Source organism: Alosa alosa, chromosome 23 (genome assembly GCF_017589495.1).
Source record: "Alosa alosa isolate M-15738 ecotype Scorff River chromosome 23, AALO_Geno_1.1, whole genome shotgun sequence".
Lineage (NCBI taxonomy): Eukaryota > Metazoa > Chordata > Actinopteri > Clupeiformes > Clupeidae > Alosa > Alosa alosa.
The window spans coordinates 7,146,359-7,162,448 of record NC_063211.1 but is presented as its reverse complement, the minus strand read 5'-3'; the positions used below and the strand labels follow the sequence as shown (position 1 = coordinate 7,162,448).

The 16,090-nt window shown below is 45.4% G+C and overlaps 1 protein-coding gene across 4 annotated transcripts in view; it reads right to left on the bottom strand.

Moving 5' to 3' along the window:
- Positions 1–607: 607 nt before the first annotated feature.
- nhsb (Nance-Horan syndrome b (congenital cataracts and dental anomalies)) overlaps positions 608–16,090 on the bottom strand; it is a 72,586-nt gene continuing 57,103 nt past the window's right edge. The window contains exons 2-11 of one of the 4 annotated variants that reach the window (XM_048234997.1): positions 15,644–15,796; positions 14,589–14,728; positions 13,682–13,726; positions 12,196–12,240; positions 11,687–11,749; positions 10,235–10,430; positions 9,884–10,015; positions 6,374–9,391; positions 6,065–6,188; positions 608–5,837 (exon numbers count right to left, since the gene is read on the bottom strand). In XM_048234997.1, coding sequence (XP_048090954.1) covers positions 5,213–5,837; positions 6,065–6,188; positions 6,374–9,391; positions 9,884–10,015; positions 10,235–10,430; positions 11,687–11,749; positions 12,196–12,240; positions 13,682–13,726; positions 14,589–14,728; positions 15,644–15,796 — 4,541 coding nt within the window. In that variant the 3' untranslated portion in view covers positions 608–5,212. The remainder of the gene's footprint in view (positions 5,838–6,064; positions 6,189–6,373; positions 9,392–9,883; positions 10,016–10,234; positions 10,431–11,686; positions 11,750–12,195; positions 12,241–13,681; positions 13,727–14,588; positions 14,729–15,643; positions 15,797–16,090) is intronic. The other 3 variants (XM_048234998.1, XM_048235000.1, XM_048234999.1) reach the window with 3 other exon arrangements.

Genomic DNA, 16,090 nt, shown 5'->3' with positions numbered 1-16,090 from the left:
AAATGTTTTTGAACTGAAGCTCAGTCAAATATAAATTAATTCTTAATTTGACAATGGACCAGTGCTCCACTGCTGTGAATGCATTGCTTTTTGTTCAAGTCTCGATATGCCACGTGAAATTGAACGAATTCTCTTTTTTAATGTAAGGCATTAACCCTAGGCCTATTAATATCTGATCAAAGTGTAGTAATCGATGATTTCCTTCCTACAAATGTTAAGTGATCCAATGACAACACAGTTAGCTTTCAATAACAATTCGCTTTGTAATTATGAGATTATATTTGATCTCTGCATTCACAATAGCCTAAATATCAATTAACAGTCGCCCCCAGCATCCTTTTCAACTCTCCCACCACGAGTCACCAGCAGGGTTAGCCTATAGCCTAGGCTACATATCTGTACCTGTAGACGTCTTACATATTAAATGCCCATAATGTATTTTTCATGGTGGAAATTGGATTCTACGGACAAAAGGAGTAGGCTACATCTGGAGGCCAATAACGAGGATGCCCTCTCCCCTTCAGCTCCACACTGCCACCTGCTGGACCAATCGGGCTCTAACTCCCAACACATCATTCAACCGGATCCCTGATAAAATAAAGTCAGATTATTGTTCAACGCAATCACATTTATTGGCCTTTTCTATGCAGTTACTAAGCAGCCAGTAGACCTGGCAAATGGTTCAGATTTACAATGAGATTTCCACAATGTGTACTAAAAATAAATACAAGAACGAAAGTGTAGCACAAGCTCAAAAATATACAAAGGCTTGGAATAATGTAAACTTTTGAAACTTGTCTCAACTCTTCTTTTCTTCTGTCTCTTTTCTTCTTTTTCATTTATTCGTTTCAATCTTTTTTTCAATGTTTTTCAAACATTTTTGTAACAAAAGCAACGTTTTTTCCCAACAGTTTAAAAAGAATATATGTACAGGTTTATACAAAAATACAAAAATGGATGCAAATCTGTTTAACTGGAGCTTCCAACCTGAATGAGATGAGTCTTAGCCAGTCCGCTACACTGTGGCCCTCGTGGTTTCTTTTGTTGCCTTTTATTATTTCACGTCGCAAGTCTGTACATACCCTTCGGCAAACAGAAGAACTGTGCTTGTCCATCCACACACCATGAAGATGCAATGAATCATGACGTTTTTTTTAGTTTTTTTTTTAAAGAAAACAACACAGGACCAGTCTAAAGTGATTCTTCACATGATCACACAAACTTCAAGATTACAGCAAGGAAAAAGACCAAAAATATATTAATGCGTTTCTCTGTAGAAATGTAAAAATGTCCAGTGTGTGTAAGTGCCAACATGTTTCAGACAATGGAATGAAATTTGATTATGAAACTACTCCAAAGGTACCTTGAAAAACAGCAATGATAAACAACAGTCCTAAACTGTGCTGCCAGCTCCTCAGCACACACAGATAAAAAAGACGATGACAAATTTGTCTGGGATATTATGTGTTATGTTAAGACATTGTACTGAGACACTAAATAAAGTCAAGTGTCCAGTAGTTGTTCCCTTTTTAAAATGTTCTAAAACATTTGTAAAAAGCTTGAACAGCTGCAACACGAGTGCTATTACTCTTGGAGTACAGCTAGCTATAGTGGTTTGGGATTTTAAAAAAAATCATCCAACAGATATGGCTACAGTGCTACAATATCAGGTTTCTCCAGACGTCACTAGTGTTGCAGGCCAGTCCATGGGTGCCTGTGACATCACTAGTGTTGCAGGCCAGTCCATGGGTGCCTGTAACATCACTAGTGTTGCAGGCCAGCCAGTCCATGGGTGCCTGTGACATCACTAGTGTTGCAGGCCAGTCCATGGGTGCCTGTGACATCACTAGTGTTGCAGGCCAGCCAGTCTATGGGTGCCTGTGACATCACTAGTGTTGCAGGCCAGCCAGTCCATGGGTGCCTGTGACATCACTAGTGTTGCAGGCCAGTCCATGGGTGCCTGTGACATCACTAGTGTTGCAGGCCAGCCAGTCTATGGGTGCCTGTGACATCACTAGTGTTGCAGGCCAGCCAGTCCATGGGTGCCTGTGACATCACTAGTGTTGCAGGCCAGTCCATGGGTGCCTGTATACTGTCAGCACAAGGTGAACACTATCATTTGCAACCCATGGAAGATGAAAATACAGTGAGTTTTTTCTCAGTGGCAACAATAAAATACAATATGACCAATAATATAGAATAAATTCAGAGCACCAAAAACATCTAACTAGAATCCAATAGCATACACAGTAGCTTTTTTTTTTATTATTATTTTTTTAAAGATTGTGAATTACAGCTACTCTCAAAAAGGTTCTTAGTAGTTCATTCCTTTACTGTAACAGCTGGGTTGATATATCCTCTCATATCAAATATCTTCAACCAGCATTCATTTAAATAAAGATTTATTGTCATTTCTATCTTTATTAAAAAAATAATTCTCTGGATTAAAATATCCCATAATTAAAAATATTTTCTATTTTCCGTATTGTCAGCATTAAACAGCTTCAATTGATGTAATAGTCCTATATGTATGAGCCCATGGTAAAACACTACAGTGTGTTCTTTGGACAAAATGGAGAAATCATTGATCCATATTCTTTTCATTTGTTTTTCTCAAAGTAACAAAAATAAATAAAGACATCTAAACCATTGACTACTGTAATTACATGAGCAAGTGGACAGGTGAAAAGCATAACAGAGGACTCAGCTCCGACCCCTGACTGTTTCCTTACAAACGAGAACATATTTTAGCCGCAATCCATTCGTTCTAGCACAGCTGTACGTTATAAAACTATCACCCGAGCTCAGCCAAGACACAGAGTACATGGCACTTAAACAGTCCACTCATTGGTAAGGGTATACTCGTGAGTCAGGGGTGGAATAAGCACTGGTGTTGAGCTGGGAACATATCAGGGACTGAGGAGGGGGTGGGGGGGGGGGGGTGTTATGTAGCTATGTGAGGAAGATGCAGAGCCGGGGTGTATCTATGAGAAAAGAGGATGCAGAGCTAATGCACACCAGATCACACACTCCGGCCAACTCACCCTGTGTTTCACACACGAGCCTAAATATTGTATCATCATTTGTTTTTGTCCTATCACTTAGAGTCACAATGACTGTAGCACCCTGGACACTTGCTTGCACACATATCACCATACGCACCCTTTCTTCGAAATGCTGTAATTCATTACTGAGGATTCAACAGGGCCTCATTAGATTGTCTGGTTGACCACCCACTGATAAAGCTCTGACTTACAACGGTACAACACAAATTAAACATTGTATTTTACATTTATAGAACATACTTATTGAACAAATTCAAGTCATCTGGAAATAGTGTTTTTTTTTCTTCTCTGTTGGCAAAGTGCGCCACTGGACAAGCTCCCTGTGGTCATTATCTGGTGCTATTGCAAGATTTGACAAATTCAAGAACACTTGTAAAACAAAGATACAGTTTAAATGTTTCTGTCCAGCAAAGGAAGTGATGAATGGTCAGCGCCCTGGCTCATCAGCACAGTGTAAGTTCAGCAGATCACATTGTTCTTTTTTTTTTTTAAAGTGTATCATATCAATCATCAGTTATGACTCTTGCTCACTCTTTCCATTCAGGCTAACATTTACAATGAATGTCAATGCAACGGTATTCACAGAATACACCAAGACATTTTTACCCTACTGTTTTTCCCACAATAGTCTCTTACACATTACTATTAACATTGGCCTCTGCATTGGTATCCATGCAGTTATTTGATGTACCTGATAACTTTGGGCACCAAATGATGTGATTTCTTTATTCAAACAATAATTATTTGAAGGTGGTATGGCCCATACGTTGGTGAAGTGTGGAATCCCAACTCAGGTGACTAAAATGACTAAATCTACAGAATGCAGTCCTGTGACAAATATCAGTACATGATCTTGGCTCAGTGACAAAGATATTTTATCTGCACCTTGATCTCAATTCTGTTCAAGTGTTTCAATGGTATATATTAGTTAACTCATAAAAAACATGATCTATTGTGTGTAGTCTTCTGAAGGTATAATGTATCATCCACATCAAGTCCAAATTAAATTTTAATAAACAGTCTTTTCAATCTCTTACCAAATAAAGGTCCAAGAGAGATTGTGAATAATAGTTATACTCTATGCATCCCTTGGTGGGTGTCAGTAGTATTATACCAGTTAATACTAGTCAGGATTCTACGCATCACTCGTGGAAGATAATAGTATTATACCAGCTACTCGGGCCTTGATCCTTTCGCCACCATCTTCTCAAGACTAACCACACCAGGTTTCAGATATCAAAACCCCCTTGCTCAAATCAGACATCAAACCACCAGTCAGGCCCCAGCTGTGGCGCAACTGGGTGGGGCACCTGCACCATACGCCGACGACCAGCTCTGAAATGAAAGTTGTAGCATCTTTCTCAACCATTCCCCAAAATGCATGTGCAGTAGCTTTGTAGTATTTTACTTTACACAGATATTGGCTGTGTAGAACAAAATGTGACCTGTGGTAAGTGTTAAAGGCAACAGTAAGATTGTCCCATGTATGCCTGCCTTTTAGCGATATGTGTGTCTATGACTGCAGAAAAATACTTCCCTTTTGTGGCACCAGAACATATGCATACAGTATATTTGGGACATATGTTTGCGTGATATATAAGATGCACAAGTCCTTCAGTTTTAAAAAAAACAAACATAGTAGAAGTATATTGCCTACTTCTGGTATGTTGATGGACATACTTATAAAGATATCTAATCTGTAAATGTTGATAGTTGTAGTTGATATGAAGAGGTTGATAAAACAGCTAAACTTATTGAAAGACCAATGCTGTTCCCTCAACACAAGGAAAAGATGTGTTATGTCATAACAGATGAAAAACTGCAATGGAAGTTTCCCTAATTCATATATAAATGTAAGTTGTTTAACACTCATTATTCTTCTCTAGCCATGTTTTGATCATAGTTTACGTTTTATATAATAAAAATGTTTCAGTTGAACATAGGATATCCCCTCCTCTTTAAGTGTCCTCCTGGGCAAATGACACATGGGATTAGTACAAAAATGTCTGTAGTGTGTGTGTGTGTGTGTGTGTGTGACACAGTCTATTGTCTGAGTCCTCCTGTTATTTCCTTCTCTTCTGTCTAATCTGCTGAATGATATCGTTTTCTGCCAAAGAGAACGCATTTTCTTTAAAAACAAACCAGCTCTAGGAGGAGCGGTCATCGTGAGGGCTCCCGTCGGAGTTCTCCGTCTCCCCCTCCGAGATGGCCTGCATGGGGGCGGTGTAGAGGCGGCTGCGCGTGCTGTAGCGGCTGCTGTTGGCCGCGGGGGGGATGCGGGAGCGGCCCTGCCTGGACGAGCCGGTCGCGGTGAGGGTCTTGGGCGAGAAGCCCTCAGTGTTGGCACGGGGGTACTGGGGATTGGACAGCGGGTCTGGCCCCCCCGCTGGCGACGACTCCTGCAGGGGGGATGGGGGCTCCTCGGGTGGCTTGACCCCCTCCAGTAGCAGCTCTCCGGGGGTCTTGGGCGCGATGGGGCTCTTGAGGATCTCGGTGGCGGACATGCGGTAACTGGAGTCCGTGCGACTGCCCTTCTTCAGCAGCAGCAGCTTGAACTCCTCGTTGGAGGTGCTGGACTTCTTGGCGTTGCGGTAGATGGGGCCTGGGACACGCTGGGAGCCAGCTGGGGTTGGCGGGGCAGTGGGCGTGCTGGGCGTCGTCACGGGGACACTGACAGGGATTGGAATGGGGATGCTGACCGCAGGGGGCCCGACTCGACTTTTCACGCACAGTTCCCCCGAGTCCTTGCGGCCCAGAACTTTCCTCTTAGACCTTAAAGAATTAGGGAGCAACCGGGTTGAGTGACATATTGATGAGTACATTAATATCTATTAATATCTAAGGATGTCATTGTCAGTTGCTTTAGGCAAGTTAAGGACTATAAACATAAATATATTTCTTGGTTGACAAACTGTTGTAGGGTGTAGGGTGAGAACTACAAGGACTGTAAAGATTTGATTTGAAGTGTCCCGAAGTGGAACCCATTCTAAAGTTCTAACCTGTGGATCATGGCGAATAGGTCCTCTGTTGTGCGCAGTCTGTTTGGTGAAGGGAAAACACCGTCTTCATCGGGTTTGGTGTCATCAGTCAATGGAGAGGTGGAATTGTCACTGGGTGTAGAGTCTACAGGAGCAAGTGGCACATTAAAATATTTTTTAATCAAGTCATTATATAACGTTATACACTACAGGTCCAGTACCAAAAGTCTCATCGCATTGCTTTCAAATGCAGAATTTCGTGAACTGCATGCATTAAATGCAACATAAGATTAATCTCTGGAAAAGGTGTTCACACACGACATGACTCACCTTTACTGAAGTAATCCTCTGTGTCTGGAGTTGACCCCTCATCTCGATTGTCCTGGGAGGCACTTCTGGTGTGAACACCTAGAGATTCGCAGTCATCCTCTCTGCTCCGGGCATCGCTGATTTTGTAAGTGTGCGATGCTTCCGATGTTCTGGCAGGCACTTTATCAGGACTGCTGAACAGTACAAAGTCACAGCTTGCTGTTGTTTCACTCTGAGCAGGGTGGGACATAGTGCTGGTCAGACATAACGAGGCGGACCCAGCGTCTGTCCACTGGAGCTTGGGTCTGTGAGTACAGGGTTCCGTCTGGAGACCTCCGCTAGCGGTCAGGTCTCCCGCGCTGCATATCCCGCTTCTGGAGTCGGGCTCTGCTCCTGACTGAGGTATAAGGTCGTCATCGTCCCCGGTCACCTCCACAGGCGTCCTAAAAGCTGTCATGGCCCAGTACGTGCCGGGGACAAGCCTCTGGTGCCTCATTTTGTGTCGTGGCGTGGGCTCTGTGGCGCGGGTACTCTCTCCTAACGAGACCCCAGTGTCACTTAACTCCTGAGATGGTGCATCATGGGACTTGTAGGCAGGGGGCCGAGAGGATGGTGCCTGTCTATTGTCAGAGTACTGAGCAGGGAACCTCGGCCTAGCGGTGGTCTCTGTGCTGGATTGCTCCTGTTCCCTCGTGCCAACAGAGCGCAACTGGACTGACCTCAGAACGGTGGGTGTGATAGCCATGTGGGCTGAGCAGACTGCATCTGGGTTTGTGTTAGCGGCGGAGTTAATGCTGGCCGCAGCGCTAGCAACGCTAGCAGCACTAGCAGCGCTAGCAGCAGCAGCAGCAGCCACAGCCCTGGCCTCTGCTGCAGCCGCGGCTGCGGCCGCTGCCCTCTGCTTGTTGTGGTGGAGAGTGTGGATCCGGTACGGCGGGGGCTTGGGGGGACCACTGTGAAGAGCACTTAGGTCGAGGTGAGAGGGAGGGACAGCCATGGGCGGCTCGCCGTCCCGTCTGGACGAGCAGCTGGCGAGGTGCTGCTGCTGCAGGGAGGAGAGTGAGGATTTCCTCTCGGGGACTTTGGGCTTCCTCTTCCCACTGGTTGGGGACAGCGGGTTGGGGAAGAAGGCTGAGGGGAAGGACGAGGTGGGTGTTTCGGACTGGCTGGAGTAGCCGCTGGAAGGAGAAGCCAAGCCGGCTAACTTCTCGGGGGACGAGAGCTTGAAGTCATTTTCTGCGGGGGGATGAGATGGTGAACTGGGCTTGGAACTCGGACGCACAGTCTGGGCCTCGGAGATCTCTGGTGACTTGACACATTCTATAACAGTAGTGCCTGTGGCTGTGCTGGAGTTGGACAATGACCGATAGGGGTCATTGGTCCTCAGGTCATTGAGGAGCCAGAGGTCTGCATAGTCGGACTGCACGGCCCCTTCATCTTTGAAGGAGTGTGTGTCGCTGGAACAGAATGGAGACGCATCGTCCACCTCTCTTGAACTTTCAACACCCCAGGCACCCAGGGTCTCGGGCTCGAGGCCCAGCATCTCCGCTGGACCCACAGAACTGGCCAGATCCAAGTCCAGCTTCATTTCCCTGGAAGACAACGGCAGGGGCTGGTCACTGATCAGTGTCTTTGGTTCACTCTGGTCCAATATTTCCATACTGCTCGATTCCTTCAACGATGAACTCCGTTTTGGCGGGGGCGGCCTCGCCTTTGGCTTTCGTAGGGAGAGACTCTGCCGTCCGCCTGCCCTAGTGCCCCTGTAGTCAGACTGAGCGTAGCCACCTTCGCTGAGCCCCATGGTTGTGCCAGGGCCACATTCAGCTGCATAGTTATAGACGTAGCTCCTGCTCTCCTTAAGACCACAGTCAAAGTGCATGGAGGCGTAGAGGCCCTCTGTCTCCGTATAGTGCAAGTTGGCGCCCCCCATTTCCCCCGAGGATTTCCCGCTGAAGCCCTCGTAGGTGGCCTTGTAGCCTGGACACTGCAGGCCTCCCTGGTCCTCCCGGGAGCGTTTGGGGCTGAAATCCTGCGGACAGGGCTGGTCCTGCTCCGCCTGGTCCTGCGCGTAGTTCCACTCGCCCTCGCTGGCCGTGCTCACGCCGGCGTCGTCCATCTGGTCGGTGAAGGAGCCGGACCGGTGTCCTTGGGTCTGGGCACGGTCGCTCTGGTAGGGGTCGATGATGAAGCCGGTGGTGTCGTCGATGATGTGGGGGGCCGTGTTGAGCGAAAGCTCCGAATCGCAGTGCGACGAGCCGGTCAGCGGGGGCGAGGAGGCCGGGGGGAGGGTCTCAGACGTCTGCGAGGGACAGGTGGAGCTGCTGCCGCTCCAGTTGCCGCTGGAGGACTGGTGGTCCTCTTTGTGGTCGATCTGGCCCCCGAGCACCCCAGTGGTAGACACCGAGTGGATCGGGCTGCTGAACGTATCTGAGCTGGACGAGATCTCACAGCTGCCCATGTCCGCCTTGCGCGGGAGTCGTGATCGGCCGCGCTCGATCCAGCCGTGGTCAGGGCTGCCGGCCCTTGTCACCCCACGCTTCAAGCTGCCCAGCTGCAGCTCCGGCATGGCCTGGTCATCTGTGCTCTCTTCCTCGTCCTTCAGTATGTGCTGGCCTGGCACGGGGAGAAAGTCCTCGGCCTCGTACGGGGAGAGCTCCTCGTCCTCATCCTCATCATCGTCTTCCTCGTCGTCCTCGTCGCTGTCGTCCTGCATCTCGTCGCGGATGCGGCCACCCTCTCGCGGCAAGCTTCGGGAACGCAGGCGCCCTCCAGAGGCGGAGGTGTACATACCGTCGGAGCGGTCGGGCAGGGAGGAGATGTTCCCGGTGGAGTGGGACAACGAGGCCGGAATGCCCTGACCGCGCTGGGCACGGATGCGGCGCCGAGAGGGTGCGGCGATCAGGCAGTCGTCCGTCTGGCAGCCAGAGTCCTTGGTGTTGAGGCGGCTGCAGATGGAAAGCTCGTCGTGGCACAGGGACAGTTGTGGGTTGGCGTGGATGATCACAGTTCTTTCTCTGGCAACAGGAGATTCATCAGAATCTGGAACACAGCATATGAAAATTTCACTATAATATCAGTATGGGACCTTTTCAATTGAGCTGGAGGAATTTATAGGTATAATGTGTAATTGCATCTACTGTAAATATTATGTCTGTGTGTGTGTGTATGTGTGTGTATTTGAGTATGTGTGTGTGCCGTAAACCAAGGCTTGCCTGGTCCTTTTACGAAGACCTTATTGAGTCATACATTTTTACATGACAGACACAGGGCCAGTTTCCCAGACAGGGATTAACTAGAGTCTTGGACAGAATCGCATTTTGAACGGAGATTCTGCATTTAAAGACACATATAATCCTGGACAACAGCTTAATCTCTATCTAGGAGAGAGAGTCTCGTAATGTTTTAGTCTGTGGTACAACATGACATGACATGACATTTTTTTTTTCCAAAACCACATCCTACAGCTGCCCCTGCTGTCCTTCTACATAGAGTGGAAGCAGACAGACAAGCTGGGGCAGTGGGCGGCCATACCCATGTCCTGTTGCACTCGTCTTGGAATGCCCGTGATGGTTTTCCGCCGTCGTAGTTTCCGCCGACGCTGGAGAACGGACTGAGAGTGGACAAGCGAGCAGCGGGCACTGGCTTCACGGTCAAAGCCCACTCCTGTGGAGAACAACATACCGCCACTGAGCCTCAAATCAAACTCCTGTTAGTTGTGCCACTAACAGTCATTTCATTAGTGAAACTCTTCCATTCCTTGCACCTTGTCTAAAAGGCATTTTGAGAGAAAAATACTACATCTATACTAAATAAATAATGTAACTTTATATAAATACATGAAAACACACTGCATAAGTAGTTAGAGCGTAAGGTGTGGTTTACCAGAGACATTGATGGGGATGATGCTGGATGAGATGACGTGGGGGTCATTTTTCATCCTCTCTTGCGGCGTCGGCAGAGGCAGTGCCTTGGACCAGTTAGTCTGCTTGTCCAGGGTGGAGGGTGGGTTTGGCACTGGACATTTGGGTCTGTGACCCAGAGTCGAGACCTCTGCATCTTTGTCTGTAGCAGAGGCTGCCTGCAGGGCAAAGAGAGAAAGAGAAAGAAAGCTTTTTCACTTGAACAGAAATCTTTTTCATCTTTTGCTTCAGTCTTATTAAAAAGTTTAAAGAAAAGTTGTTTTCTTGTTCAGATTTTCCTACGTTTTTTTTTTCTAAAATAGTTTCACAATAATAAGTGCTTTTCATAATATACAAACAATATCTGGTGGCACTGAGAAGTATGAAATGTGGTATGTTAAAAGCTGCCGAAGGAAAAGACTCATTTCCATTGGGAGGCTGATTGACAGCACTTTGGCAGACCTCCCTACTCAATGTGCGAATTCACGTGTTAAGCATTATAGAGTAAGCATTGACATGCCTTTTTTTTTCAAACTGGACTTTCAATCTCTATAAAAGCTGTTACTCTGCAGCTGCCATTCCCATAAAACACTTTGGGTTTTTCATTTGGATATAAAGTTCAGCTGAGACTAGTTCAGGCCTGAGAAAGAGAGAGAAAGAGAGAGAGAGAGAGAGAGAGAGAGAGAAAAAGAGAGAGAGGAGGGAAAGAGAACTAGAGAGAGAGGGAGAATGAAAGAATAGAAGGGTTTGGGCGAAATGGCGAAATGCCAATTTTGGATTTGGTCACTGGCTCTTCTCCAGAACCCATTTCATTAGAGCAGAGAGATGTGGAGTAGAGCGACGAGCACAAGAGTGTCATTCATGAAGTTGTCGTCGGCGACAGAGAAGGGCAGAGAGTCACTTTTCTCTCCAGGGTAATAAAACAACTTGAAATGGAAATCTGGGGAAAGCTAAGTGTCTGTCTTTTCTCAGGAATTACAGCAGTGCTCAAGGGTAGCCATTCACTACAAAGACCTCCACTCCCACGGCAACAGTAAAGTCTTCTGACAATTAGATGAAAGCTTATATATTTAAATTACACTTTATCACTATGTCACAGCAGAAAGTCAAAGTTCTGTTCTCCAAATGGTGAAGATCATTTTGTATTAAATGACATGTCTGTCACCAAAGACTTTCAAACCACCTAAAACTGACACACAGCCATCACTACTGAAAATGATAAAAAAGATCAGGTTTTTGGGTGAATCCATCACCTATGGAAGAGGATAGAAGATTACAAACAAGATTAAAGAAGGAAAGGAAAGTTCGACAGCGTTCAGAGAGCAGCAGCAGCAGCAGCAGGATCTAGAAGGATCTAGAAGAGAGAAGGAGAAAGAGCTGGAAAAGGAGGGAAAGAGAACACATTTCCGTGAAGGAGCGAAGGAAGAAAAAATACCTTTCTGCTCCAGGGGATGAAGAAGCAGCACTGTGTGGGGGATGAGGGGCGGGGTCGAGCAAACTACAAACACAAACAAATCAAAAACAACAACAAAACAAAATAAAATGGATGGGTGTTGTTTTGAGAAAGAAAATCACACATCAACAAAAAAAAAAAACATAGCACACACACACACAATGACGAATGAGGGGTAGGCACCAGCATCAACCAGCAAGTTGGACCTGAGACCTAAGAAGCCAAACAAATAGTGAACAGTAAAATGACAGATTGTTATTTCGTTGTTTTCTTGGTCACCAGGTGTTGTCACACTGTGAAAATATCCGAGTGAGGTTAGATGTGGCTGAGCTACTTGGAGAAAACCTCCTGACCTGCTGCTTATGTGGACTCTGTTGGTACGAGCATTCTAAACGGAGTGTTTAGTGCCTTGGGTAAACACATTTAAAATGTAATGGTCTCGAAGGCCATGTTTCAACAAAAGTGAGACCATCATTGATTGTAAAGTTTACCTTTCGTGGTACACACTGAATCTCTGCTTCTCTTGCAGGTCTCTCCTGCAGCATTATTGGAGAAATATACACCAAAATACATCAAATACACCATCAAATATTACACACACCATCAAATACACACAAATACACACAGCATCAGATAGTACACACACACCATCATCAGTAATTACACACAAACCATCAGATACTACACACACACACCATCAGATACTACACACACTCACACCATCAGATACTACACACACACCCCATCAGATACTACACACACACACACCATAGGATACTACACATACCATCAGATCCTACTGTTCACACACACACACCATCAGATAGACACACACACCATCAGATAGACACACACACACACACACACACACACACACACACACACACACACACACACACACACACACACACACATACATTACATTTAGCAGACACTTCTTGACCAAAGTGACTTACATATGTCAGCTATATTACAAGGGATCTCATTGTCCCTGGAGCAACTTGGGGTTAAGTGCTTGCTCAAGGGCACAACGGTGGAAGCGAGGAATTGAACGACAACTTTCAGGCTACTGCATGCTAGCCCAGCTCCTTAACCACTACACTACCACCACCCACAATAGATCCACCAACAGATACCACACACACACACACACACACACACACACACACACACACACACACACACACACACACACACACACACACACACACACACACACACACACACACACACACACACACACACACACACACACACACACACACACACACACACCACACACACACACACACACACACCTCAGAGACATTTTAAAGCAACACCAAAGAGTTTTTGTACCTTAAAATAATGTTTCCAAAATCGTTTCAGTGGTTCATCAACTTGTAACAGGGTGAACGGCACTTCTGCATTCACTTTGCGGCCCTCTATCGGCTATAACCGCACTATGTAAGTTTGCCAGATCGGGTAGAGGATCTGTAGTTCGATGGAATGAGACATAAGAAACTACAAATTTGACTTGCATCTGATGTCGCAATACATAGTACTTTCATAAATTGTGCAACATATTCTACCTTGTCTGTGGACATAGTTATTTGCAAAGCCGGTGCTGGATAAACATATAGCGTGCGTGCGAGAGAGGGAAAGTTCTTTGGCGTTGCTTTACAGTAAATGTGAAATCAATAGATCTCAGCCACTATCATCTCAAAAAACATGCAACATTTCATAATTTCACATACAGTTTTACATAAAAATGGGTGGAAAATGAAATGAAAAATGAATGGCATGTTGACTGTCATGCTGAATATGAATGAAATGAAATAGAAATAAAATTGGAAATTCAATGACTTCAAATAAAAATATGAAAAAGGATATATTATAAATATGAAAGGAATTATTATAAAATGAAAACCATCACTTTACTGACAGATGAAGTGACACAATGGCAGTGTTCTTGCAGGCAAAGCGTACAGCAATTACCTTTCTCTGAGCGGTCTGGATCTCAGACTCTCTCACGGCCCTCTCCTGCTCAGATATAAGTTGCAATAGAGAGGAAAGGACACAGGGGTTGGTGCACTGCCACAACACTGCTCTTACAGTAATGCCCTATTTAAACTCCACATTCCACCAAAAGCCATTCATTTATCAATTACACAAGGCAAAAAATATAGCCAGACGCACACGCACACGCACACGCACACGCACACACACACACACAAACACTGGTAACTCATGGTGAACAAAAGCTAATACATGTAAGACACATCAAGCACCTCAGCACTATCCTGTACCACCACAAAACACCAAACATTTAGTCTAATGCTGTGGTGCAGTAGCTCCCCTGTATTGATACTTCTTCTTCTTCTTCTTCTTCTTCTTCTTATATTATTTAAGGGATAATGTATAGAACGCCGGTCATTATGGGAAAATAAGTCCTGACAGGGCTTAACCCGGACCCCACGCCCAGTGGAGGGTCTTGTTTCGCCCCCTGAAGGGACTTATTTTCCTATAATGACCGGCGCTCTATATCCCGCTTATTATAATGACTACTTGCCAAAACGAAAAAATAAACTCCATGATATGTCTCTTTACACTTATTTGTTACCGTTTAGGTCGTGGCTTTTTGCTGAGAAACAAATAGTTTGCAACACACGGCTGAACTTGAATCAAACATTCTTTAGAACACAGCTGATCAACTGTCTGCTTTCACTTTTGAATGAAATTCCAAGCGCAAACTCCGTTGCCATTGACAGCGGTCATTCTTGTTGTCAGAGGTCCTTTCCCAAGAAATAATGACCGCTAGAACTTTCGTAAATCCCATTCAAGTCAATGGAGCATTCTACGTATAATAATATTAGACAGTGAATAGCTGTCTCTGGACTCTTACCGTGTGTGCGTGCCGACCCCTCTGTTCTCTCCGCCGTAGGGTGCGTGGTGAAGGGTAGGTAGGCATAGGGGGCGCCACTGAGATGGAGATGGTCACTTGATGACGCTCCCGGCTAGTGGACCTTTGCCTCTGCTGTTGGTCTGTAAGACACACACACACACACACACACACACACACACACAGTATACATGTTTATGTTTATTTGTCTCTTACGAACTCACATATCACGTGTAGTCTCTATGTATCATAAATATGAAAGACATTTTGATTCAGTGCTAATTTACTAAACAGTGGAAATCAGTTACACTTTTGGTTTTTAATAAATATTCTTTTATAAATTCTATAATTATGTTAAAGATAAACTCATTTAATCTGGCCTATGTTTGTGGTAGTTGAGAGGGGTGGGTCAGGGCCAGCATTACTCCATTTGAACACAAGGTGGCAGCGTGAGCAGCATTATCGTTTGGGCCAGACAGTCACAGAGGGGAGACAGAGTGGAGGCTTTTGCTACCAAATGACTGATTCTAGGACATTTTTATTGTTTGGTATTTACATATAGTACCATGTGAGTTACAGTTAAGTATGATAAGCTGACTCCAGTTCCCATACCACTACTTTAATGAAACAGCCGGACCAGTGTATCCTTTGTTATTGTTGTGCAAATGTAGGCCAAACAGTTACGTAAATAACCTTATTTGCTCAGCATCAAACCCCAGGGGAATGATGTACATTTCTGTCAAAATATAACGTGTAGAAAAACAGTTCACAAGTGTTCAGAAGTGTGTGTGTGTGTGTGTGTGTGTGTGTGTGTGTGTGTGTGTGTGTGTGTGTGTGTGTGTGTGTGTGTGTGTGTGTGTGTGTGTGTGTGTGTGTGTGTGTGTGTGTGTGTGTGTGTGCATATGTGTATTTGTGTGTGTGATTGTGTGTGTGCATACATGTATGTGTCTCTGTGTTTGTGTGTGTGTGTATGTGTGTGTGTGTTTGTGTGTATGTGTGTATGTGTGTTTGTGTGTGTGTGCGTGCATGTGTGTGTGTGTGTGTGTGTGTGTGCCTACCTCTATGGAGAGCTCGCAGGTTCTGCTTGGCGTGGCGGTGGAGGTCTTGGACGCAGGTTGGCCGTGAGGAGGGGTGGAACACATTGTGCTGGAGGTGCCAGGGAGCCTGGTAGTGTGACGTCAGCTTGCTCTCCACGTCCAGGTTGGACACAGCTGCACGAGAGGGGGAGGGAGAGAGTGAATGATAATGGACTGGACTAGAGAAACTAACGGCAACACTGAACCAAACCACATCAGTGCAATATCAGTTCCGTCCACACTTTAAGCAGATATGCTATTCCACATAACGTGAAATAACTACATAAAGAAATGTTGTATGTCTAATGGTTGCAGACATTGGATAATATAATTGAGACACTACAGTAGTTCTGTTGGATGTCTCCTTTGCTTCAATTAGTGTTCAGTGTTTAATTAGAAAGCTGTCAGATTTCAAATGTACCTGTGTGC